Raw genomic sequence first — 27,682 nt, 5'->3', positions numbered from 1 at the left:
ATAAAAAGAGATATTTCAAACCCTTGGCACTCAAGGTGAGAAGAAAGGAATTTATTGAAGGGTGGGTGGGACAGGCTGGATGGCAAGATCAGTGTCAGAGACTTACCTCACTTGCTTTTTAAGTTTCCATAGTAACTGGGGCCTGCTTAAGCCCTTATAGGCAATAACAGCCAGGTGTCTCTTCTCAAAGGGATCTTTAGTAAGAACCCCAGTCCAAAGCTTTGATGCTATAATCTCACACTTTTGTTCATGCACCAGCAGGAAGGGAATGTATTTAGGGGAGTCCAAGCCTTCCCAGAACCTCTAAAAGCACAAATTTGTTCTGTAGTGTGGTCTGTTGACAGCCTCGAATGGACACTCAAGCTACGCTTACTACAGAACAAAGATTATATCCTTTCCCCCAAAGATCATGCTGCTCTCAGAGAATGGAGTACATGAGGTTTGGAAACTGCTTTATAAATATTGACATCATAGTTGTTTTGACCTCAGTGATCCAAAGCTACCAGCAATGGCAGAGGAGCCCACGGGTTCAAAGCCACTGGCCAGTCTGACCGTTTTTTCTCTTTGATTTCAGAAGGCCAATGCTTCCTTCAGTGTGTTGGCGATGGAAACCATAAACAAGAGGCATTGCTGTCTTCTTACGTGGCAGTCTCCCATCGGAGCCCTTCGTCTTACCTACACCTCGCCCAGCTTTGGGCATGAAATATTTCATTGAAGAAATGAATGCCGTTAAGTGGCTTGCTTAACTCTATTCATCTGCACACATTCAGTGAACTAATTCTATTAGCAGTGGTTGTTGATGGTCTGAGAAACACTGAAGGAGTTCATTTTTGGCAAACATCCCTAATTTGTAATGTTGGTGGGTACCGCACCCAAGGCTTCCAACTTAATTGGAAACAGCGGAATGTAATTTAGTTGTGGCTGTTCCTCTGGCTGTTAATTGAGCTGATTTGAATGCCACTAAGATTTTAATGGAAACAATTCCTCACTAATTAACCAGAACCGCCGTTTGCTGGTAGCCGGTTACGGGTAGTGTGTGCACCGTGGTTCGCTCGCCATGCTTCTTAGAGCAGACTCCGCCAGGGCTCCGGCCCCCGGTCTGGATACGTTTGGCATCTAGAAACAGATCATTGAAACTGCTGGTGTTTATAATCAAAACCAGAGTCTGCTCAGTGACCAAACACTAAAACTGCCTGAGTTTTGTTTTTCTAGCTGCATTCCCAATGACAAAATATTGAAGGCGTTTTGTTTATTGGCTCTTCCCAGGAGATCGGCTGCTAAGAGAAGATTCAAACTTTGCCACATTGTTTAAAAAGAGAAGTAAGCATCTTAAGGATCTTCTTTAAAAAACACACAAAACCCAACAAGATAAAAACCAATACTTCCCACTTCATTATTTTATTAAGACCATGGTGATTTTGAAAGTCTGATATTCTCATCTGCTAACCTTTGTGGGCTGATGGTGGGTTTCTGAGTTTTATTTTTTTAAATAGATTTTTATTGATTTCAGAGAGGGGGGAGAGAGAGAGAGAGAGAGAGAGAGAGAGAGAGAGAGAGAGAGAGAGAGAGAGAGAGAGAGAGAGAGAAACATCAATGATGAGAGAGAATCATTGATCAGCTGCCTCCGGTATGCCCCCTACGGGGATCGAGCCTATAGCCTGGGCATGTGTCCTTGACTGTAATCAAACCCAGGACCCCTCAGTCCCCAGGCAGACGCTCTGTCCATTGAGCCAAACCAGCCAGGGCAGTTTCTGACTTTTCCACAGGGGTCTTCAGCTGATGAGGCAGCCCCATGGCCCAGACTACTTACAAGGCAGGGATAATGACCCATCTCACTTAGTCTTTCCCCAGGTTAGGCACCAGGCTCAGTCCCCTTCTGAGAGAACTGACCTGGGCCCCACCGCTCCCTGCTTTGGCAGGTCTAGAAGCGTCCTTTCCTGTTGCGTAGGTGACTCTGTGCCAAAGAAGCCCAAAATGAAAGTTTCTTTGACCGCGTCCTGGTAAAATATTATTAACTTGAAGTTGCAAAGGCAAACTTGGTCCATGTGAGAGAACTCTGTGGCTGCGTGCCTCACGTCTTCGCCATCCTCCCCCTCTCCTAGCGCCAAATCCGGGGGGTGTGCCTCCTCCACACTCCATGGCGTGTGGATTGTCTTGGTTTGCAGTGGCCGCTTAGATGTGGGCTGAGCTGTAATCAGTCTGAGGACATCGGGCAGCACATTCACCTCTGAGGTGGGCCGGCACGCGTGACTGCACAGCCGCACAAGGATCCCGTCGGCCAGCCGTGCAGGGGGCAGCCACCTCCCCGGGTCTCCTGGAGGCAGGCGCTTCGCTTCTGCATTCCCGCTGTCATCGGCCCGTTAGTCACAGGCAGCATGCTTGTCCCATCTCAAAACCCAGTGCTTCTCTCTACGGGAAGGGAGCTTGACCGTCCATCGTTTAGCTGGCAGTGAGGGTGGGTGAATCTATGGGAGTGAAGCACTCTATGGGGACCAGCGCGTCACTGTGCCCAGGGAACACCCTTTGTGCTCCTTCACTCATTATTCAACACCCATTTATTGACTGTCTCTTCAGGGAGCCGGTGGTCTAGATCAGCGGTTCTCAACCTGTGGGTCGCGACCCCTTTGGCGGTCGAACGACCCTTTCACCGGGATCGCCTAAGACCATCCTGCATATCAGATATTTACATTACGATTCATAACAGTAGCAACATTACAGTGATGAAGTAGCAACGAGAATAATTTTATGGTTGGGTCACAACATGAGGAACTGTATTTAAAGGGACAGAAGGTGGAGAACCACTGATTTAGAGAGCTCCACTTATAAATATCTCCCTTCATTATCTCAGGCCACGAAAAGGTCACATTTCTTTTCATGATCAAATGCGTAGGATTCTGAAGCACCATCCACCAACTTGGGGCCCTTCATTCAACTTTCCTTCCTTTCCGGGGACCCTCCCAGTGTCGCCTCTGAATCAGAGCTCCAGCCGCGCCCTGTGAACCGCAGGAGGAGCGGCACTGCCCCGGGCAGGGGCTTGTGGTCCCTGCGCACAGCCTATGCCCAGTGCTGCCTGGCCAGAGTATCGCCCAGGTTTGCTGCACCTGAAGGCGCCGCTGGTGGGGCGGCCTCGCTGTCGCACGTGGGACTTGTGCCCACGCCCGTGGCTTACACAGTGTGGCTGGGAGGCCCTGCTGGACGGCAGCAGCTGGGGTGGAGAGAAGGAACAGTAGATGGTCCTCCTCCAGGCCGGCCCCCGGGGGGCTGCAGCCATTGGCTCTCACTCACACAGCTAGCTCCTTTATGTCTGCATCAGCGCCCTGCTCAAGGCCCCACCATATGGGTTCCCATCACAGGTCACCCCCAGACAATCCAGGTCCTGGCACAGAGCCGGGGTCAGGGGTCACCTGTCTGGTCTCTTCCTCTCTCTTAGAGCAGTGGTTCTCATCCTTCCTAATGCCGCGACCCTCTAATACAGTTCCTCATGTTGTGGCGCCCCCCAATTTCATTGTTACAAATCGAACATAATTAAAGCATAGTGATTAATCACAAAAACAATATGTAATTATATATGTGTTTTCCGATGGTCTTAGGCGACCCCTGTGAAAGGGTCGTTGGACCCCCAAAGTGGTCGCGACCCACAGGTTGAGAACCGCTGCTCTTGGAGCGTTCTTTCTGGCTGGGGGGTTCTTGGTGTCAGTTTCACCCATTGACCAGGAGTTGGGAGGTGCCCACATGGAGGTTCTGGAGATGAACAGCAAGGGTTTCGAATCCCTGCTCTTGCCAAACAGTTCGTGGTCTGCTGATCGGGCCAGGCCCGTGGAGGCCAGCCTGACTGGGACTGACATTCTAAGTCCTTGTGATTCTCATGGTCAGATCTTGGGCAGGCCGCTGGTCACTCCGCGCCTGGGACTCCCCGGCCATACAGCAGGAACATGGCAGCAGTGCCGGGCTGTGGTAAGGCCGAGGACAGGGCGTGGGGAGCACGTCACACTGTGTGTGGCGCACGGGAAAGAGGAGCCATTACCATGAAACGATGCTTAGTTAACAAGTAAGGAGTTGTGGGTTTTATGAGAAACGAAGTAGGTCCGTCTGCTTCTTAGTCCCTCATCCCTCTGGGAAGCCAGACCACCAGCTCATGAATGCCAGGCACAGCGTCCACCTGGTGGCCGCATCCCCAAATCTCTCATCAAAAACCTTGGAGGAAATGAAAAGGCTTGTAACTTATAAACCAACTGAGGCTTCTCAGGGGGGCGCGGGGAGGAGAGGGGAGCGCGGGGCGCGCACTCTGGGGCTGGCAGGGGGCGGGGGGCTGGGCAGGCAGCTTGGAAACAAAGCGGCACTTTGTCCTGGGCCTTTGCTTTGCTCTTTGTCATAATATTTAATTAATTTTGAAATTTCAAATAACTTGAAAGGAAAGTGTGAGATATTTAGATCTGTTAAAGAAGGGAGCGTGGGTTCGAAGGTTGAGAAACTCTATAACCTGTAAACCGCAGCCTTGCTGACAGGCGTGTGTCCACTCCAGGGAGGCGTGGTGCCCGCACCTCTGCCTGCCTGCCCGGCGCCCAGGGTCCCTGAGGTGGCGGTGGGTGGCGCAGCCCTGCAGCCCTCCCGGTTGGCCCCATGGGAAAAGCTGGCACGTGCACAGGGCGCTCCCGTGTTCTGGACCCTTCCTTTCGCTTAGGCTGCTGATGAGCGAAACTGGAACAAATGTTCGTTAGAGGCATTTGAAACACGATGCCCCTCACCCCTGGGTTTTCGCCGTCCTTTAGGACGCGGGCACAGATCCTTTCTGCATTCGCCGCCCTGGCTCAATAAAGCTCCGTCATGTCTCTTTTTTTTCAGTTTTAATTTTAGGTACACTAGAGACGTAATAAGAAATTTAGTTCATAACAGTGAAAAAAATACTTGCAGGAAAGTGCACAGTGTATGGCAAACATGTCAAACTCACGGCCAGCGGGCTTCATGCCTAAATGAGGCATGCGGCCCGCTGGCTGTGAGTTTGACATGCTTGGTGTATGGCTTAATTGACGGTTACAGTGAAATGGTACATATACATGAAGCACCCAGGGTGTGCCCTTTGGGGTCTGCCTTTGTCCAATACCATGTTAGGAAGACGCAGCATCCATGCTATTGAGTGTTGTTGCAGCTCATCTACTCCATTGCTGACTGGTATCCATCGTGTGGTGCATCAGGACTGGAGACATCGCCGAGGGAGGTGGGCATGTGTCCCCTGCCAGGATTGGTCCCAGAGATGGGCATGTGACCTCAGCCGGCCAATTGGGATTTCCCAAATCGGAAGCAGACAGTATCCTCTTCCTCATGAGAAATGGTCTGTGCTGGCCCGCCCTGGAGTCAGGCCCTCTGTGCCTGATGCTGGCCGTGGCACTTACCAGCTGTGGGGTCGGGTACCAGTTACTTAACCTCTGCATTCCCCGCCTTCGTTTTTCCATCTGTAAAAGCGCTGATCCCACAGGGTTGTTTCAAAGACTAACTGAATGCCTAGAACCTACCAGCTCCTACTAAGCGCCGTGGTGGGCTCTTATCCTGGACTGTGAACTGTGCGGTGTAAGGGCTGTGGCGGCCACCAAGCTGCCTGCAGTGCAAACACAGTGTCGCTCAGGTTCGCTGCGTGGCCCTCCTCTGCCACGCCCCTGAGCCCTGCACGTGCAGTTCCCTCTTCCTAATCTATCCTCTTCCGTTTATCCTCCCACAAACGCCCCTCCCTCTTTCATGTCTCAGCCCCAAAGGACCAGTGTCCCTATTACGTTTCTTATCAAACGTCACCCCCACCCCTGCTCCCATCGTGGTACCTCAGCAGCTCTCAGAGGGCGGCTGCCAATCCCTGGTGCAGGGGGCAGGGGTGTGTTCCTTTCCCGCTGCGCTGATGTTTGCGCCGATACAAAGCGAAACTAGCTGCTTTCACAAGAATTGAGGTGGTGACACCGAATTGGGTTATTCGTCACAAAATACTATTTTTTTAAAAAGCCCATTTCACTTAATGCCTTTGCGTGGGCAGCAAACTGGGTTAATCTTGACCCTTGAGTGCGTGTATTTTTAAATTTCTGTGACCAAATGGGAGGTGGGCATGACGCTCTTCTTAAGGGCGCCGAAGCGGGGTGGCCGTCTCCGGAAAGGCCCGTGCCGAGCCGCCAGCGGAGTTAGCTGCTCTCCTTCTTCTTCAGTGAAGACCATTTTTACTTGTAGGAACAAGTGTCAGACTATGGTCATTCAGACTTGAGTATCTGGCAGATATTTACTTGAAAACGAATAAAAGGAACCTGTCAGAGCAAGGAAAAGAACTATCCGTACTTGTTGCCAAAGATAAAATTTGAACTTTCAAGTAAAAAATTAGAATTTCAGAAAACATGTAAGTGCCACCATGAGTGTGATAGCTTCCCACTTCTTACAGATGTTCCTGGTGAGATGGGAGGAGAGAGTGATGAATGGATTAGGCCAGTATCCTGTGTCACTCTCTCGTCTTTTTTTGCAAAATATTCAATTACAGTTGACATTCAGTATTAGTTTGTATTAGTTTCAGGTGAACAGCATATACATGCTTTACAAAGTGTTCCCCCTGATAATTTCCAGTACCCACCTTACATAGTTATTACACTATTACTGACCATACAGGGTGTCCCAAAATGTATATCCATTTTAACAGCTGATAGCTCGATTTTGAAAGTGAGATGTATTTTAATAAACACTGCCTTTATAATTATTCCAAGTGTGTGTATACATTTTTTGGGGACATCCTGTATTTCCTATGGTGCTACATTCCCACGGCTATTTTGTAACTTCCAATCTGTACTTTTCAATCGCTTCACTTTTTTCACCCAGTCCCCCAGCCTCCCCCTTCTGGCAGCCATCCGTCTGTTCACCCAGTCCCCCAGCCTCCCACTTCTGGCAGCCATCCGTCTGTTCACCCAGTCCCCCAGCCTCCCCCTTCTGGCAGCCATCCATCTGTTCACCCAGTCCCCCAGCCTCCCCCTTCTGGCAGCCATCTGTCTGTTCACCCAGTCCCCCAGCCTCCCCCTTCTGGCAACCATCAGTCTGTTCACCCAGTCCCCCAGCCTCCCCCTTCTGGCAACCATCAGTCTGTTCACCCAGTCCCCCAGCCTCCCCCTTTTGGCAGCCATCAGTCTGTTCTCTGTGTCTATGAGTCTGTTTTGTTTGTTTGTTTACTTTGTTCTTTAGATTCCACAGATAAGTGAAATCATACGGTTCTTGTCTTTCCCTGACTGTTAGGCCCTTCTCTTGACAAGTGCCTCCTCCTCTCCCAGTACCAATTCCCTCTCACCCATCAGCCTCCTTCCCTCCAGTGACTGTCCTGCACGTCATCCCCCACCTCTATGTGCCACTGCGGATGGGACAGACCGTTTCACCTGGGGAGGAGGATGTGTGCAGGCGACCACTTCCTTGTTCCTGCCTAGAATTCCATGGTGGGACGCCGTTGGGAAAAGAGGAGTGTGGTGGGTGCATGTCTCTCCACCTCTGTGCGGGGAGGGTTTATTGCTTAGTGTGTTGTTTTATTTGAAGCCGCAGTCAGGAAGGAAACTTAGGGCCCACCATCATCTCACACTGTTAGTTTAAAGGGGAAAACGTCTCTCTTAGCCCTCAATGAATCATAGAAAGGCAATTATATTAAGTTCTTATTGATGGCAATTATTGCAAAGTAGCTTTTAACTTCCCTTTTGAGGAATATTTTTTAAGACGTCAGAAAACCTTATGTCTCATTCTTTCTTTGCTTTAGAAATTTTTATGCACATTATTTTGAAATAATTTTAGACTCAAAAGAAGGTGCAAAAATAGTGCAATAAATTCCTCTATACCCGTCACCCAGCTCCCCCCAATGATAACATTTTATATAACACAGTACGTTGTCAAAGCCAGGAAGCTGACATTAGTGCAGTGCTATGAACTAAACTACAGATCTTATTTATTCTTCCCACAAGGCAATTCCCTTGTGCTACTCCTTTATAATTGTACTCCATTCATTTAAAAAATATTTTCTTATTTTAATGAAAGTTATACTTCATAAAAATATCTATGATTGGAATCACCAGAGCCTAGCATAGGGCCATGCATGGAGTAAGTTGTGTGGAATTTAAGGTTAAAGGCCTGGCTCTAAAGCTGACTTGTGGCTCACTCGCTGTGTGATCTTGGCAAGGAACACAACCTGAGTCTCGATTTTGTCACCTATAAAATGAAATCAATAATACCCGCCTGGTAGAGATGCTGCCTGGGTTACACGCAGGGCACAGAGTGCCTGCCCTGTCACAGGCGCTCCGTCCATGGCCAGCGTCTTACCTGCTCCCCCAGGAAGCAGGCTCTGAGATGGGAGTGCTCACAGGATCAACACCTGGGAACTAAGAGACTCAAGATTGGACAGAGGGAGGAGCTGAGTACAATGCAGTTACAGCACACGGCCTCAGACAATCCTACGGGGAGCTGGGATGGCCCTAATTTAGAGTTGTCAGGCCTTCGTATCCCCGTACCAGTCATTCTATGGGCGCTGCTGTTGGGGTCAGGGTGTGACCTTGGGTAGGGTGGCTCTCTTTAGCCAAGGGCAAGGCCTGAGGACCGACTCAGCTGGGAGCCTTCAGTAGCAACCCTCCCTGCAGCCGGGGGACGAGTGCCTCGCATGGGGGTGTAGGCAGCGCATCACGGCCTGTACTGTAGCCACTGTCGTTATTACGGCTCTGAGGACGGAGGACACCAGAAGGGGAGACAATCGCAGGTTTGCCCTCCTCCCCACATGTTCACCACATTAAACCCAGGCATGTGTGCGTGGCTCGGTAACTCCAGGAAAAGGCTGTTTCCTTTCTGCTGACAGCTTTTGGAAGAGCTCATTTGGGAGAGAGAAAAAAGCAATGGATGCCCCTCTTCCTTCAAGTGCAGAAGGGAATTTCCTAAAATCCTCCTGGCCAGCCCTGCACAGACCCGCGTCCTGTCCGACCTGCCCTTGTCCGACCCTGCCCTACGTAAGGCTTGCCTCGAAGTGAGGTTTAAAGGCAGACGTTTAACGACTTTTCAAGAAGTCCCTTCTTGGCCCGCCAAGGACGAGGTGGCATCGGTGATATCGTACAGTCACGGCGTTTGTCCAGTAGGAGCCGGAGGCCTCGGGGAGTCTGACGCTGAGCTAAGGCCCACGGGGACTCCCAGGCAGAGACACTGAGTTTCCAGCTGGAAAGTCCGGTTCTGCGCCTTCTGTCCCCGCCCAGCGGCTGTGGGACGCAATAAACATGGCATTTTGGAAGCACCCACCTGAGTAGCAGCGGAGGGCCCCGAGGACTTGGTGGGTGAGGATTAAATCTGCTGGTTCCTATTGCACCTGGATTAGTGCAGTTGGTCTATAGCAGCGGTTCTCAACCTGGGGGTCGAACGACCCTTTCACAGGGGTCGGCTAAGACCATCGGAAAACACATATATAATTACATATTGTTTTTGTGGTTAATCACTGTGCTTTCATTATGTTCAATTTGTAACAATGAAATTGGGGGTCACCACAACATGAGGAACTGTATTAGAGGGCCGCGGCATTAGGAAGGTTGAGAACCACTGCTCTATAGGCATCACGAGAGCCTGGCGCTGTGTAAGGGAAAGCTCCTTTCCGTGAAGGGAAAGCACAGACATTCGGTGCAACAACAGGAGTTGGGGTGAAAACTGGAATATGTTTTCCTGATTTGTTTAGTCTCCTTGGAGCAAATTTCTTTGGCTCGTTATCCAAGTCCCTCAGGGGACTTAAATGGCACACGTCACCCCTTGTCTGCTCGCTCCAGGGAAAGGTCTGCGGGCGGGCGAGCCAGGTCTGATTTCCCTTTGCGTCCCCAGAGGGCCTTGCACAGATAGAGCTGGTGATGCATGAAGGTTGGCGACTGAATGGACCCTTATTAACGGTGCCAGAAAGTGAAGATATGAGCTAATCAGCAGCGATGAGCACCACAAATTAGCCCTCTTAGAGGCAGCAGGAGTTTGATGGTTACATCAGAGATCTGGGTTCGTTCCTGGAAACTTCACTGGGCAATTGTCCTTTTAACTCAGAATCTCTGGTGAACTCATCTCACGGGCGGCTGAAAGCTCTCTGGCCTGGGAGTCAGGAGGCCTGGACACCGATGCTTCCCCAGCGACGTGACCGCAGAGCAGTGTCCAAACCACCTTAAGGCACAGTTTCCGCAGCCGTTAAGGTGGTTGGTCCAACATTACCTCTCACAGGGCTTGTTTTATAGGTCAGATGAGCTAAGGGCTGAAAAGCATTGAGCTCACCCAGGTGCCTAGTAAATGGTGACTGTGATTGTCATTACCAGGGTAACCACGTAATGTCATCCAAATCAAGGGACTTGGACAGGGAACGGGAGGCTTACAAACAATTAGGATGATAACTTTTCTGAAGGATTTATTTCTTGACCAACAAATTGGTTTCTTATATTGGTGGACCTATAAAATGGTTCTATTCAGGAACTATTTTCAAATAAAAAAATATTCTTTTGAAGATATAGAAGAACATATATCTGTGTACATTAAAACAAATTGGTAATTTTGTGTTGATCTGAATGTTAAAAAATTTAAGCAGAATGTAATTTTTGATACATAGAGGGTGGGGCAAAAGTAGGTTTATAGTTGTTCATGTGGAAAATAATACAATAACTAGTAATTAATAATATAAGAATAAACTGTGTTTTGCATACTTATAAACTGTACACCTACTTTTGCCCCACCCTGTATTTATGTAACAGAATCAAGTTTCTTAGCCTATCAGTCCTAGTATTTTATGTAGAATGTATTTCTCAATAGTTTAATTATTTTTATGTTTTTCCACAAAATTGTCTGCATTCCAAGCTTCATAAATTTGAAATTGCTGGTATTTTCATTGACTTCTCTATAGACCACACTATATTTAACTGAGAAAATTCTCCCTACAGGTATTAAAGTATTTGGTAAGCTAAGCGCAATTCTGTTAAATTAAGACTATTCTCAATTCTAATTTTTAAAAACATTGAAATGTGTAAATAATTCAGTCTAAGTAGTTCCCAGGAAATTCTGGCCTTCATTCAGACTACTTTTTTTTTTGACAAATATTTTTATGATAACTTGTCAAGTTGTCTCTATTTATTATTCTTTTGAATGGTTCCCCAAATTTAGATGATTCAACAGGGTAGGTCTTCTCAGTTACATCCTATTCTGGGACAGAATCTAAATTTATCTAAATAAAAATAGGAGCTCCATCAAAATATTCTTCTCACAGGTTGAGGTCATCCAGGGCACAATTATAGAATTTCAGAATTAAATCCTGTACTCATTAAAGCACTCATTGTGCCCCTTCCCACCCTGCCCCTTTGCAGGATACATTTCAGTGGCTCCTGTTCGCAGAGTCAGCTCCACGGGCTGGTGCCATCGCTCAGAACCTCCCCACGTGGTTTAGGGCCCTGCTGTTGCCATCTTGAAATTCTTCATTTTTTAAACAGGGGATTGTAGTTTTCATTTCTCACCGGGCCCCACAAATTAGGTAGCTGGTCCTGCCTGTTTGTCTGCTTGGTTTTCAATAACTGTCATTTTTCTAAACGCTTCAAGCTCAAAAGCTGAATTTTTACAAATTCATTTACTCAATGCATTGAAGACTTCCAAATGATTTTGAACAAAATGCAGCTAAAATTCAGAGCATTATAGGACACTTAGGTTGATATTAACAAAGTAGGTTATCACAAAGTCTCAGACATTCTAAGTCAACTGGTAGACAGGAAGGGGAATTTTGTGATCCACGTGTGTGTGTGTTTGTGTGTGTGTGTGTGTGTGTGTGTGTGTGTGTGTGTGTGTGACAATTCAGTTTCCATTTCTGTTGGGAGACCAGCAGAACTTGTTTGGACAAAAGTACTAATTAGATATGCTTCCTCCCCACTCCAAGTACATTTCCACTCCACCGGGCCTTCATTTGATAACAATATTGTTTCTACCAGGATGCTGGTCATGAATATTTATCACCTCAAAACCAAAGTTCTTCCTCAGCGATGAACTTTTAAACTGGATCTATGATAGCAATCAGAATAATGCCAGATGTTTCACCTTTGGCAGAAGGAACTTTCCAAAGCTTTCAATGTATTCCACAAATTTGGTTTTTAAAAAATCAACCATTATTAGAATTACCACATTTCTCAGTGGAAGCATCTGAGGACCCTGCTATAGAGCTGGGGTCGTGTCCCTGTTTCCACAGGCCCACTTCTGCCGATGGGCACTCACAGCATTTTGAGGCATGGCCAGGGAAACTTGAAGATGAGCACGTTGGTTTAGAGCAGTGGTTCTCAACCTTCTGGCCCTTTAAATACAGTTCCTCATGTTGTGACCCAACCATAAAATTATTTTCGTTGCTACTTCATAACTGTAATGTTGCTACTGTTATGAATAGTCATATAAATATCTGATATGCAGGATGGTCTTAGGCGACCCCTGGGAAAGGGTCGTTCAACCACCAAAGTGGTCGCGACCCACAGGTTGAGAAGCACTAGGAAACATACCTAATGCAGCTGCTTGTGTTCATTCATCACTTTGGAGTGTGGTTTACTTAAAGTCACAACTAACTTTTGAAGTAATTCTGAGCTTCTTAGCATTCTGGTTTTCATGGATGCTAGGTGTCAACCAACATTCTATTCACCTTACACATTCAACTACAGCATTCATATTTTAATTTTCCCCTAAAAATGTGCTTTTATCTTTCAAAATGATTGCTGCTAAAAGGTTTATTGCAAGAGAAAAAATGTTGCCCAACAACACAATAAATAATTGTTGTAGATACACTGAATAGAAAATGACAAAACCACTGTGAGCAAGAATACTCACACTGCCACCTGTACCCTCTCTGACCCCGCTGCTCAGCCTCCTTTTCCTGCACACATTTCACCTGCACCCACCTTGCACTTTCTCACATTTCCCACTGATCCTGCTGCTGTGTGGCCACAACCTCCCGCCTCAGCAGGGACGAGGGAGAGTGGTGGGCAGCGAGTCTCGCACAACCACTGAGTCCTGAGGAGCTGGCGGCTGGGCACTCGATGTTTTATCCTGCTGCCCATCAAATGGGGTGTTAGCTGTGCCTTATCAGGGAACCGCTGGGGAAAGGAAGAGGGCACTGCTGGGCATCCTTTGGATTTTACCAGGAGGGAAAATTGTGAACTCAGTCTATGCACATGTCTCATCCCTTCTGTTCAAGACTGGAGGAGGCTGGGAATGTCAGGTGGAGGCCTGCTAATCCAATCCCAGGGTGTTTAACGCCACTATGATGACTAGTGTTCTGTTTTATTTTTAATATTCTACAGTAACTTTTCTACCTGTTGGTTTTATAAGCCTCACTGAGGATGTTTTGTATTGATTTCACAGAGAGAGAAACATTGATGTGAGAGAGAAACGTCAATCGGTTGCCTCACGAATGCTCCCCAACTGGGGATCAAACCCACAACTTAGGTATGTGCCCTGACTGGGAACGGAACCTGAAACCTTTTGGTGTAAGGGACGATGCTCCAGCTGACTGAGCCACCGGGCCAGGACTGTTTTCCTCTCTCTCTCTCTCTCTCTCTCTCTCTCTCTCTCTCTCTCTCTCTCTTATATCGAGCATCTGACATGTGTTAAACAACCCAAGACTATTCTGGAAAAACCTGGAGGTATAGCCATCCTTTTCAATCATTGCTTTGGTTACCCTATGACTTCCTGATGAAATAGAATATTGTACGAATTTTAGAACACGTTCTACATAATAAAAACGACCTATCATTTCGATGTGAAGGAACGAGTGAAGTCGGTACCGGGACAACATAAAACCAAGAGCTGAACGGCAGCTCAGCGGCGCAGGCGTGCGTCACAGTCAGCTCTCCTGGCAGCCGGATCCCAGGGACAATCTGCTCCTTCCTCACTGCCTGGAGCGATGTTCACTGAACTGCAAGCCGAATTCTCGAATTCTCGAGGGAAGAGGAAACCCTGGGTAATTAATCTTACTCTGGGCCTGGTGAGTGTGGGCCTACAGCACGGAAACCCTTTAACTGTGCCCCAAGGGAAGTTCCGGAGAGGCCACTTCTTTTGTTTGGGTTGGGAGGGGCCAGGTTAGAAGTGCAAAGCGATAGTGGGTTTTGACCAGCTTTACTACTAGTTGCATAAACCTTATTGTCTGAGGCTTCATCACCTGTAAAGTGGCCCTCACCGCACAGGCTGCCAACACATGTGGGTCAGAACAGCTGGGAGCAATTTGCAGTTGGAAAAATAACTTATGTGGAAAAGCAGCATAAACTTTCATCATATACCGGCTGGTTGTAAACGCAGGTCCCCAGGGAGAAATGCGAACGGCTTGTTTTTCTGCGGGGCTGTGGTCGTCAGGTATTCCTGGGGCACCCACGTCCCAGGAACAGGTCATCGTAATGAAACGAACCGGATCGCCTTCTTACCTTTCCGGAGTCCTTGACTAGTGGATCAGGGGAAACAGATGCTTCAAGTTTCACAGAACTCGATTACAGCTTTGTGAGGGCTTTTCCCCAGCACCCTGATCTCCACGATGTGCTGGTAGAGAAAGCTTTTCAAAGGAAACAGTATGGCCCAACACGGGGAAAGCGGATTTTTTAAAATATAAAATCATGCCATACGGACTTGGATGAGCGGGTGACCGTGACGGGAGGTGTCCAAAATGGAGAAAACAACGGATGTGGTCTGTCCAGAAGCAGAGTAAAACCATATTGGAAATTTGGACTCGCTTACGGCTTTTATCACCAGATATCCTGCTCTCCTGGTGCAGGAGGCAGAAAGCCCGAGTGGCCCTCCATCCACAGAGCGTCAGAGACCTGGAACCGCACGCCGGACTAGCGAGTGCCGCTGTGTCAGCTCCGCTTGCTGTTGGCCCAAAAGGCAGAATAAAAGGCTCGTTTTCCCACAATTCCATGGTGCAACCATTCTTTGTTTTCTGAAACCTCCTTTGGAAAAAAGTTGGTAGTAAAACATACATAACATGAAATTGGCCTTTTTAATCATTTTCAAATGTACAAATCAGTGGCGTTCAGCACATTCACAAAGTGGTGTAACCAGCGCCGCTGGCTATTTCCAGAGCTCGAGTTCTATTTTTCTAAGCTTCTCTGAGATGCAACACTTCAGCAGAAAGAGAAAATGCGTGGTTTTGCTTTAAAGCGAGATCAATAAGCAATTGCTTGTTTCTGCCGGGGAATGAAGACAATTACTGAGACAGCTCTTGTTAGGGATGTTTGCATCTGTCAACAGAGTGTGCTTAACCCTTTTCTGAACTCTGCTTTTATCCTAGGGGGTTGTAAACCAGGGAAAGGCTACAAAGATCCGTAAGTGCTCTAAAAAGACATTTTCAGCCGGACCGTATGGCTGGCCTGGGAGCAGAGGAGACCCTGATGATGTCATGTATGGAAGCAGGGAAAGGTAGCCACGCCCCGTAAAGGTGAGATAGGACTCTGTGTTCATTGAGTAGGGGACAAATGGAGTTTAGTTTTCAAACTTCTGCAATTCAAATTGTGTATGGGTGTGATTTAAAACGAAGACGCTTGTAAAATAGTCTCAGAATACGCATGCATTAAAGGAAATTCACAAAACACAGACCTGAGGAACTTGAGACCTGCAGTCTCCGAAAACACGTAATCTTCAGGTCTAGTGCCTTTGATGCTTACAGAGCATTTACCTCTTCTAAATAACCCATGCTAATGTCCCATGCAGGCTCCCTTTTCCGCCACAGCCCCTGTGGAGGTAGCAGGGAAGCCCTGTTGAAGTCCTGTTTGGAGTATTTATGGTCTATTTCTGAACCTGTCTCTTCTGTTTTGAAATCATGGTTGCAAAAAGCTCATAATTGATAGGTTTAATTGGAAAAATGGAAATGGGACTATGAGTTTAGCTTAACAACTTATTTCATGCATCAAATAGAGATAGCCATCATTATGATTATATTTAACAGAAAGATGGCAGTATGTTAGCATTTGTTCAATCATTATAACTACTAAATGGGGGTTGGTTTTATTATTATTCTCTGCACTTTTTCTGTGTCCACTATGACAAAAATAAATAAGGACAACTTATAGGAATTAACAAAGCAGGGGATGCCCTCTTCCTGGGGTAGGCAAAGGAAATGTCAACCCGTGTTTTTTAGAAGTGGCTGGGCTCCCTAGAATAAAGTTGTTTCAAAACTCCCAAGCAGTCTTATCTGCACATCTTTTGAAAAAAGGCTTAATTGTTGCCTCCAGGCCTCAGGACAATCTCATCGCTTTGCTCCAGGGACACTGCAGTTTACGTGAAAGAACATTTTCAACAAGTGCTAAGGATTGTGCCCGTGGTGGCTGCTTGGGAAACTATGGTGAGTGAATTCAGAAAATAGATCGTCCTGATTCTTTGGACAAAGTAGTGAATGCCCCTTAGTAATGAGCATGCCTTGTTTGTTTTAGTCCTTTTGAATGCAATCAAGGAAAGGAAAGACGCCTCAGGAGGCCCAAAGGCACGTCGGCACTCACCAAAGCAGCCAGACGCTGAGTAACGCAGTGGGGGTCTACGGCTAAGTCCTATTTTTGTGTTATCCAATGACACCAGGAGACGCGCTTTTAGTTCAAAGCGTTATTTCTCTTCAAGTGTCTTCACGGAGCTGTTGGTAATAATGCTAGAGCGATTTCAATGTACCGAGTGTCTGAGAGTTGTCCCAGGGGATAAAGGTAAGAAAAAGAAAAGGGCAGACGGAGAGCATTTGACCACAAAGGCTGGGAATTTCATTGGTTTGTGGGAGAATTCCTTGGCCAGTAGCTCTGGGAAATGGGGTGCTTTAGAGCCACACACGTTCTTGAAAACAAAGGGGCGTTGGGGATGCTGCATTAGTGAGGGTGCTTATAGCTGCAAGGAACCACAGACCCAACTCGGGCTGGCTTAACCATGAGGGGATTTGTGATCTTGCCCGCCCAAGGCTCCCCAGGGCACTGGCTCCTCTGCTCTGTGGACTCCTGGATTTGTCCTCTTCTCTGGGTTGGCTTTATCCTGCCGCAGCTCTGAGAGCCACATCCATTCACAACAGTGTCTTGTGGTCTTCAGCCCCAGCCTTGGCTGGGAAAGTGTACCTTCATTAGCGAGTCCCAGGAGCAGACTCTGTACAATGAGGAGGTGCTGGATCCAGCTGCCCCAGGACCCCTGAGGCTGCAAAGGCTGAGAGATGCTATAAAACTAAGAGGAACATGTAAGGCAAGAAATCAACTCCAGGTCTTGAGGGGGACACAGCCACCTCAGTCATTGTTTCTGACTTCTGAGAGGAAGCAACCAGCAAATCAAGTGAAAACAACACTGAGCGCCATGGGTTTCCACTTGGCGCAATGCCGTGAGGACACAGTCTCTCCTCAAACATGCTCTCGGTAGAGACACGCGTTTTTCATGTTAATTCAGTAACATCGCCTTATATTTCTGTCATAGAGGCATCACAAAAGCGGGAATTTTGTCTTTCTCGCTACTGGACCAGCAGTGCCTGGACCACTGACTAACACGAACAGCCCATCCTTTCCAAACAGTCAAAATGAAAATTGACTACAGAATCTCCAAAACAAGGAAAAGGCTTCAGTGGAAGCTATTCCAAGGAAAATGGACCCATAACACACTACAAGGGTGATCTGAAGACTGTAGCTGGAATCGTGATTTTTAGCTTTTCCCCCCCATGCATTCACTTGTCGTGTGAGGGATGTTTTGCTCAGCATTATCTCAGATCACAGATGAGCAAACGAACATTTAAAAATATTTACAGCTAACTTGCTTGTTCTAAAAATAAAACCTCTTCACTGTTTGCCTCAAATTATTATTTTAAATTCATTTGCAGACATGGAATGCGCTTTTGCTTGGTAAGAACAGCAGCTTCCCCATCACACCCTGTTTGTTTATGGAAAAGCTTCATGGGCTGCATTCTGAGTCTGACAGTGAAGTAACTTCTTGGACCAAAATGGCCTCTGGATATGAAATTCCACTTTATTCATCGCTGGTCTCTGTATAGTAGTCTGCATAGATGGCACTTTCAAACTGCCTGCCGCTCTGGGGAGAGAGACAATTCCCTAACAAAGCAGAAAGTAACTTCAAAGTACCTTCCACAAAGGCCTGGGCCCGTAGGCAGTTGAAAACACTCTGTTTCTAGAGAAAATCATCTGGGTGCTGCTGTATGGCTCCTGGCACCTGGATCTCTAAAAGCGCTGATTTTAAAGTCACATGAACAAAACTATTTTGAATACAGCTTGTTTGTTTCCATCAAAATACATATGAAAAATCCTGGTGCAGAAAACTCAACATGTGCTGTAATATGGGGTGCACTTCCCTCCAACTACATAGAAAGGCTGAATTTCTGTTAAATCTTCAAAGAACTGGTCCCAATAGCTTAACTTCATTCTTCTCTTATGATAGTTAAAAAAACCAATGTTTTCCATACGCTTCTTTTAAAAAGAGGCAGCTGATTAAGAGAACAACGCGGCCAGCACCATTATATAAGTAATGTTATTGGGTTTTCTGAAGTTTTATAATTGTTTCTAGAACAATACACCCCCCCCAACTTTCCCCACAGCCACCCCGAAGCAACTCTGCATTCGTATTATATTTTCAACCTAACAGTGTCCCAAAGCCTGAGAGTTTCCTTGCTGAAAAGCTATCTTGGAGGTTTGGTTACTAATTTTTTTTTTTTTGGTAATAGCTGTAGGGCAAACTGCTTAATTACTAGAAAGCCATCAGCTTCCCAGAACTAACGTCTCCTAGCTGCTATACCCAGCGTTCCTGCTACTCCCTGTCCAATGAGACGTTCATGCGAGAAGGCTTTCTGATTCAGTTTCAGCTCATTGAACAGTTGCAGCATTTTAGTGAGACCACATGCTGAGGGTCCCCCGTCAATATTTTATGAGCTAAGATGAGGTCTTCTCTGGAGGGTGTTTCTTCTTCCTCTTCTTCCTCCTCTTCCTCTGGATAATCCACTGAACCAACCAAACTTCCCTTGGGGGCTGTTACTGATGTAGCCAAGTGTGTATTTTTGGGAGAGGCTCCAATGGCACTTGCCGGTGGTGTTGGGGCCACTACAGGTCTGCTCTTTGCGCTGCTTCTCCATCAGCACTGGCCGGGGGGCGGGGGGGGGGGGTGCGGAAATGGGAAGCCACCGGAAGCTGTCATTCTGGGACGGTTTTCCTTGTCTTCACTGTCTTTGGCTTTCTTAGTCTTCACACATTTTTTTTATAACATCTTCTGGCTTGGATTTTTCCACTGGTGCCACACACAACTGCTTTTCCTTCGTCCTCTTCACCTTCATTAAACCCCATTTCTTCATCCTCTTCCGAGGCTTTTGCATCTGCAAAATCTGTTACTGCGCAGGACAGATGGCATAGTGATCAGGTTCTGATTTTGTCTGTCTTTTTCTTGCTCATAGTTAGTCTTTAATCCTTGGAATGTCTGAACATATTCTATCAATTCAAGTGATTTATAAGAGTTTTCAACTATACGTGCAGTAGAAGACTTAATATCTTCCATTCTTACAATTGCAAAGAACTCAATTACAGCTGAATTTAACAGATTGTACTAAGTTCCTTTATCCAGAAGAGCATGAAGAGCATTTACAACTGGCTCAAAAAGATTTCTCTTGTTGATGTAACGACTGTAAAATTCATCTTGAAGGCCAATTATCTGCCTCATAAAACGAAGAGCACACAGGCCAGGAGAGCGTGCTTGGAATTCATCAAGACCAAGACTCTTCTTAGCAAATCCTTGTTCATAATGTAACTTTTATGTGATATGCATGATGTTCCACACAAAATGCTACAAGTAGCTCTGAAATTAAGGCAAGCAGCTATGCTGTTTGATAATTTTCAGGACAAATGGTACTGTTTTTGTTAGATCCAACTACATTATTCTTTTCCCTTTGGTCTTCTGAAGTTTTGGTCAAACGTGGGGCTGTGAGGACATGCATACAATGGTTGGAGAAGAAATGTAGAAATTTACCTTTTTTCAGTTTTATTAGTTGTAGCCAGCATGTTCTCTGGGTCAATTCAAGTACAAAGAAGTCCCATGAACTGAACAGCACCTCCTAGATCAGGATCACAGATCATTTGTTCAGTTACTACATTAATGAGAAGGATATCATGGTCACTCTGTGGGCTTTTTGAATGACCAATTCTCAGGCTATGAATGGACTAAACTCTATTAGGTAAGAAAATTTATCTGTAGCAGTTGACCTGACCTGCAAATCATCCATGCCCATTACAATTTCAAGAGCAGGAAGAATCCTGAACTTTGCCAAAGTTTTGGAAAATGCATCCTGTTTTGAGGTTGTAATGTCAACTCACACAGTTTACCATCATGTGTTAACTGTGCCAAAACCAGACAGAAGTTCCTCATCTTCCTGCAACATGCTATCTAAAATTTGTTGAATTAAATAAAAGATGTCAGAGCAGAAAGAAAATTCTCTTCAAAATGGATGGCATAGCCCTGGCAGGTTTGACTCAGTAGCTAGAGCAGGGGTGGGCAAACTTTTTGACTCGAGAGCCACAATGGGTTCTTAAACTGGACCGGAGGGCCGGAACAAAAGCATGGATGGAGTGTTTGTGTGAACTAATATAAATTCAAAGTAAACATCATTACATAAAAGGGTACGGTCTTTTTTTTTTTAATTTTATTCATTTCAAACGGGCCGGATCAGGCCCGCGGGCCGTAGTTTGCCCACGGCTGGGCTAGAGTGTCGGCTTGTAGTTGGAAGGGTCCTAGGTTTGATTCCAGCCAAGGGCACATGCCTGGGTTGCAGGCTCCATCCCCAGGCGGGGGTGTGCAGGCGGCAGCCAATCAGTGATTCTCTCTCATCATTGATGTTTCTATCTCCCTCTCCCTTCCTCTCTGAAATCAATAAAAATATATTTTAAAAACAAACAAACAAAAAAACGGACTGCATAGGCAAAATGATGTCCTGAATGTGCTGTATCCTGTAAGTCTGATGTACTTTCTACCTTCATTCAGAGTCTGTTATTGGCATAACTTTCTTAAATTTTGCAGTTTTGGTCAGGAATTCTCTATGCCTTTTTGGCTGAGCCAAAGCAGGGTCATATTCAAGCCATCCAATGACATGGATGGTACATGGATCAGAAAACATTACCTCAAACAGAGTTGCCTTATTTAGGAACAAGATTCCTCTAACAATTTCATGCACATGGTGTAAGCCTTCGGTGTTTTCTAGGGTCTCACAAGCTTGGAAGAGCTGCAGTAGTTTTCTCATATAACCTTCATTTCCCAAGGCCAGAGCCAGCTTTTCCCTGCGGATAGAGGAGAGAGCTGAGGCGACTGAGTCAGCAATCTCTTCAAGTTTATTGCATTTACATGTGGGCAGATCAGTCAGGGGACTGGTTACCGGCATGTCTTTAAATCGTTCTTCTGATTCGTCAGTGAGGCTCTGTGTGACTTCCACCGATAGAGCAGAGCCTTGAATGTAACCAGTTTCCCCCCAGATCCCATCACCACCAGCTTTTTCCTGAAAACATAGAGCCAGATCCCAATGTTCAGCTTCTTACCGAACGGTTCATGTCTCTTGTTGTTTCTGATATGCAGTGTTTGGGTTTATGTTTGATTCCGAGAGTAGTGATCCCTGGGACGCGGCCCAACCAGCAGCGACATGCCCCTGAGCTCCTCCACGGAAGTGGCAGAGACGGCCGGTGCTTTGGTCGCCCTCTCGCCAGTCTGCTTTCCGGGCACAGACCTTTGCTCCCACCACCACCGCCACCAGTACACATGCGCCATCTTGATATAATTTCTGATAGGGTGGGTTTATGAATCATCTTGCTTTGTTTCATATTTGTCCCATGTGTTCTTGGTTCCTTCTTTCCTGTCCTCTCATAGATTATTATTTCATATTCCTTTTATCTCCTCTTTTGATTCTTAGCTGTGCCTCTTTGTTTTATTTCAATATGCAACCTTAATATATCATTGTCAACATTGAATAAATATTACAGCACTTCCTGGACAAAGCAAGAACCTTAAACACTACAATTGCATTTTATCCCTCCATTCTTCAGTGGTATTTTTGTCATGAGTTTTACTTCTACATGTGTTATAATACTTGCTATTATTTTCATTTGAACATTCAGACATCTTTTTAAAATTAAAAATAATCTTTTATATTTACCCACATACTTGCTTTTTCCAGTGCTTTTCATTCCGTCCTGTAGATTCCATTTCCCACATGGGATACTGTCTCTTTAGCTTAAAAAACCTGTCGAGATTGTAGTGATGTAAACAGAATGGCTTACTTCTTGAGCTTTGGATTTGTTGGTATCACATTCTCTCAGATTTTGTTTGTTTGAGAATATCTTTTTCTTTCTTTCTCTCCCTCATTTTGAAGTATATTTCCACTGGCTATAAGCTTCTAAGTTGACATTGATTATTTTTCTTCCATCATTTTAATGATGTTATTCTATTATCTTCTAGGTTTTCTTATTTCTGATTAGAAGTCAACTGCCATCTATGTCTCTCCTTCCTCTGCCCCCAAATATAAAGTGTTTCTTTCCCCCTCTGGTTTCTTTTATGAGCTTTCCTTCTGTCTTTGATTTTTCAGTGACCATGATGTGCCTGGGAGCGATCTTTGTATTCATACAAAGCTTGGGATTTGCTGAGTTTATTGTATCTGTGGTTTAATGTCTTTTGTTAAGTTAGGAAGTTTCTGACTATTAAGTCTTCCAATAATTATTTTGCGCAGTTTTTCATTCTTTCTTTGCCCAGTTTGTTTTCTTTCTTTCATTCCACATATGTTAGATTATTTGATATTGACTCCTGAGTTCCTAATATTTTCTTTTTAATCATTTTTTCTCCTGTGTGCTTCTGTTTAGATCAGTTATATTGACTTGAATTCAAATTCTCCAGTGGTTTTTCTTTTTCTTTTTTCTGTGCCCATTGTTCTTAGGAATTTAGTTCATTTGTCCTTCTTTGTGTCCATAGCTCTTCACTGTTCACTGGCTTTAAAGAATTAAAGCTGGAAAAGGTAAGGAAAAGGATTCTCCCCCAGAGCCTCCAGAGTGATTTTGGCCTGGTGAACTAATTTTAGATCTGACCATCCAGCCAAGTGTGTGGTAATTTGTTACAGCATCCATCGGAAACTAATACAGCAAAAATGGAGTTTCTTTCCATCTGAATTGAAAGTCTGGGGTGTTGGTGCCTACGTGCAACCCTTACCAGTTTTCTGGCCACTATTCTAGAGGTAAGTACCGTGGAATAGGCAATGCAAACGAGAATGAGGAAGAGAGTAGATTAGACTCACAGGGCATGCCTGTGGAAGGCTGGGCCCCAGCTGATACACTACTTTAGAACAAAGGGGTGTTTCCTGAAATAACTGAAGGAGTGCTGCAAAGGACCGTATCTGTGCTCAGCTTGATTCCCACAGTTGACGTTGATTCCCTGTTAATAGCTTAACTGACAGACAGCAAGGGATGTGTAGGACTTTCATCCATAAATGGTCCTGAGCACACTCCACAGGAAGCCTGGTTTAGGGCCTTGGAGACTAGAGCAAAATTAAAAGTTGAAACCAAGCAAAGGAAAGCTCAGAGAGGAATTCGGGGGACAAATGTTCTTGAGCAAGATGTTCAAGCACTGAGTCAACTTTTGATCCCTGGGGCTGGTGAGAAGCCTGTGTCTGGGCTGTGACCGGACTTTCGGTGGGAGGCGGTGAGCCTCCCCACTTCTCATTTCACGGAAGCCCTGGGTTAGTCCCAGGGACTGTGGATGGGCTGTTGAGGCCGGGTGAGCACCAAGCTGTGGAGAAGAGGAGACTCACTTTTCTACCCCATCTTCCCAGGGCCTCGGGCTGTTTTGAAACCAGCCGCTGGACTTCCCCAAAGGGTCTTCTTTCTTCCCGTGGCTCCCTTCTGGAACAGTCTCCATGTATCTATTTACCCAGGCGCATGTCGAGTGCAGCCTGGAAAAGTGTTGCTGGAAGTCACGCGGGTCATGTCTCAGGTGTTGGACTTGCTCTTGCTTCACCTCACAGTCTTTGCTTCATCTTATAAAGTGTATTTTCCCAGCAAAGGGCGAGGTGGGGTGGGGCCAGAGGAGGGTGAGAAGGAAAGAAACCCCCACCCTGTCCCACTGGTAGGATTTAAAGTGGCCACGTGCTCCAATCCCTCCTCCCCATTCATTCATTCATTCATTCATTCAACAAACGCTGATTGCGGACTTGCCTTGTGGCAGGAACTATGTTATGGGATACAAGTATGAATAGGGCAGGTCCTCCCACTGCCCCCATCGCGGGCCCCAGCAGCTTGTCAGCCCCTGTTCTCCGGATCCTGGGCCGGGCCGCCTCCGCGATGCCCAGGAGGAAGGTCAGCTCTGCCGAGGGGGCGGCCCAGGAGGCGCCCAAGAGGAGGTGGGCCGGGTTGTCAGCCACACCTGCTCCTGCAAAAGTGGACTCGAAGCCAAAAAAGGCGGCAGGAGAGGGTAAATCTGCAGCCAAAAAGGTGCAAAGGGAAAGGAAAAGGGGAGCAAAGGGAAAGCAGGCGCCAGTGGCGGACCAGGAGCCCACAGAAGATCTGCCTGCGGGAAACGGAGAAACGAAGGCGGGGGAGGGGCGCGGGGAGCCCAGCCTCCGATGAAGCAGGAGAGAAAGAGGCCAAGTCTGGTGACTGGCACAGGCCAGGGCTCAGCAGTGGTCCCTGCCTCCCTGCTTGCACAATCCAGGGGAATCGTTTTAGCAACTGCTCTGCACATGCAAGGCTTTTAGTAGCTCTAGACACCTTATTAAGAAGGAGGGAGTTCCACCTCATCCCACTTTTTTAAAGTGTGAATGCTTTTTTTTTTAAAAGAGATGAATAATTTGCCGGTTGTTTATTTTTTGGCACAACCAGAAATAGTGGGATCTTGAATATGGAGGCGTTGACTGTCTTAGCTGTCAGCCTAACATTCCATAGACGGGGGTGGTTTTATATCCCGTAATGCAGAGCATGCTAAATGGCAGTTGGGAGTCAGCCGTGCGTTTGCTATGTCTTGAACCTTTAAAGTTGCTTCTATGCGCATGTGTTTGGTAGAATTGTTTCTTGAAGAGAAGCACTGCTGGCCGTTGGCTCTCTCCCTGTCAGAACGTTGTGCTTCTGTAGCACCTTGGGTTGGCCGTCCAGCTTTCCTAGTAACTTTGCTAATGTGCTGTGAGCGATTGAACATGTGATTATGTAGAATAGAGGGTATTCAATTGTGAATTAATGGCGGGGAGGGGAGAGTATGAACAGGATATGGTCATTGACTCGGGGGAGTGCAAGGTTTAGAAAGATAAACAGGCCTGTTTTAAAGTGGGGTGGAGTGGCAGGGAGAGAGAAGGGCCCGCGTGGCGTGAATGAGGAGCACCTGCGTCCGAGTCCGGCCAGGCTCGGGGAGACAGGGAGGCTGGCCTGACCGCCCATTTCACAGCTGAGGATAGTAAGACTCAGCAGGAATCTGTGGCCGAATTAGGCCCGTACCGCTGGGAGGGAGGGCATTGCTCCGCCTCAGGGAAGGAAGTCTGGCTTCATTCTCCCAGTGAGACCTGGGGTGACTCCCTGGGAACAAACAGCCCCAGGGGACCAGGAGAGCTTCCAGAAGCAAGAGGATTCCCAGGAGGTAGGTGGGAGGAACAGATGGAATTCCTCGGGCTTCGGGGTTCCAGCACATTCCCCATTGGTGGGGCAGCAGTAGGGGAGGAAGGTTAAGAAAGACCACGGTTTCGTTGCAGTTTTAGAAAACTTTGCTTTTCCCCACATTCACACACAGGCTCGCAGCACCTGATCACAGTGGAGAGGCTTGGGCCTGCGTGCTCATTTCATTCCTGAGTCCTCTCTCTCTCTCTCTCTCTCTCTCTCTCTCTCTCTCTCTCTCTCTCTCACACACACACACACACACACACACACACACACACACACACACACTAGGGCTTCAGAGTTAAGCAGCTTGTTCCACGTTGTATCTGGAGTGTGAACTCTGGGCTCTGAGCTCAGAGCCCAGGTCTTGGCTGTCACACGACAGAGGCTCAGGAGTGAGAGGAAACCCAGGGATCCGGTATGAGGCCAGTGCGCGGGGAGTGTGCTAGCTGCCGTTTCCTGATCCCCTGTTAGGAGCTTTAGCTTCTCAATCCTCACATCTCTCCGAGGACAGCACAGTTATTGCCCCATTTTGCAGGGGAGGAAATCGAGGTACAGAGATGTTAAGTAACTTGACCCCGGTCCCCAGCTGGTAATGCGTGGGCCGGATTGGAATCCACATGCGCCAGACCCCAGTCCCTGTACTTGCAGCTGGATATGTAAAGGATGGAAATCAGCTAATGCCACAAACCATGTTGGGACATTCTAAGTCGGTGGTTCTCATCTGGGGCAGTTTTACCCTCCAGGGGACATTTGGCAGGGTTTGGAGACGGTTTTGATTGTCGCAATTGGGAGGGGGTGCTACTGGCGTCTGGTGGGTTAGAGGCCAGGGTTTCTGCTAAACATCTGGTGCTGACTGGACAGCCCCACAAAAAAAGGATCAACAAAATGTCCATAGTGCCGAGGTTGAAAAACCCGGTTCTAAATTTAAATAAATTCCAACACGTTTAGGAAACATAGCCTATTTTTCCATCCGCTGCGAATTCCTTAATTAAAGGTAAAAGAATCCCGATTCCAGTTTCCTTCCAACTTCACTTTGCTCCTTCCAGAACCTTTGGGAAACGAGGCCATCGGCTCCTGTTTGTGCTCCCCCAGGGATAGATGGTGTGAGAGCCCATGGTGGGCCCGCCCAAGCCCCCAGACCTGGCCCAGACCTAGGAGCGCACCTCACCAGCCTCCAGGTCAAAAGCATGAACTCTGACCCTGGACAATGCCAAGAGCAGGGCTCCTGGGAGGTGGAGCATCTGTTTCTTATTTGCTGGTTGCTGGGTGTTTCTCAGGATAGTTAAGCCTTTTCCAGTGTGAGGAGCTTTTTGAATAGTAAACTGCAGCCGGCTGCAGCAGGCTGCTGGTGCAGGCCATGCCCCGGGCATACGTTGCTCTGATTTGCACAAAGGCACGGAATGAACTAGCAAAGACCCACCACTCCACAGAGCCCAGGCATGAGTAACTGAGTTTTTGATTCTTTTGATTGAAAAAATGTATCCTGAGCCCGTAACTCAGCGGTTCTCAACCTGTGGGTCGCGACCCCTTTGGCGGTCGAACGACCCTTTCACAGGGGTCGCCTAAGACCATCCTGCATATCAGGTATTTACATTATGATTCAGAACAGTAGCAACATTACAGTTATGAAGTAGCAACGAAAATAATTTTATGGTCGGGTCACCACATGGGGAACTGTATTTAAAGGGCCAGAAGGTGGAGAACCACTGCCGTAACTACTCTGAATTCAGCAACACATGAAGATGAACTTACGTTTCATTAATCAAGCAACACCCATCCTTTTGAAACGTGGTAGTGCCGGAGGTTACTTACTCAATCGAATGACAGGGCTCGGCCTGCATGGATTTGGGGGTTCTTGGCAGTAGCTCCAAGTGGTCCCAGGAGTCTGGGGCTGCAGGTGAGCCAGTCCTGCCCTAGATCATTGTACACAAAGGTCGCTCTATTCCCGAGTTGAAGAACTTACTTTAGGGGCAGAAGGCCAGTTGGCAATAGGTGAACATTTTAAATATTATTACAGAATAAAAAATTCAAGCTTTAAACATTTTCATTCTTCCCAGTTGTTTGGGAAAAATTAAGCCCTTGGA

The 27,682-nt window shown here is 46.9% G+C and overlaps 1 protein-coding gene and 1 pseudogene across 1 annotated transcript; one reads left to right on the top strand and one right to left on the bottom strand.

Moving 5' to 3' along the window:
* Positions 1 to 18,804: 18,804 nt before the first annotated feature.
* On the bottom strand, positions 18,805 to 21,741 carry LOC132213716 (serine/threonine-protein phosphatase 4 regulatory subunit 3B-like; annotated as a pseudogene).
* A 2,555-nt stretch (positions 21,742 to 24,296) lies between these two features.
* LOC132213836 (non-histone chromosomal protein HMG-14-like) lies at positions 24,297 to 24,581 on the top strand. The gene has a single exon (XM_059660748.1). The coding sequence runs from the start codon at positions 24,297 to 24,299 to the stop codon at positions 24,579 to 24,581; it is 285 nt and encodes a 94-aa protein (XP_059516731.1).
* Positions 24,582 to 27,682: the final 3,101 nt, after the last annotated feature.

The sequence above is a fragment of the Myotis daubentonii genome, chromosome 12 (assembly GCF_963259705.1).
Source record: "Myotis daubentonii chromosome 12, mMyoDau2.1, whole genome shotgun sequence".
Taxonomy (NCBI): domain Eukaryota; kingdom Metazoa; phylum Chordata; class Mammalia; order Chiroptera; family Vespertilionidae; genus Myotis; species Myotis daubentonii.
Note: the sequence above shows the minus strand (reverse complement) of the source record. Positions and strands in the feature narration are given on the sequence as shown.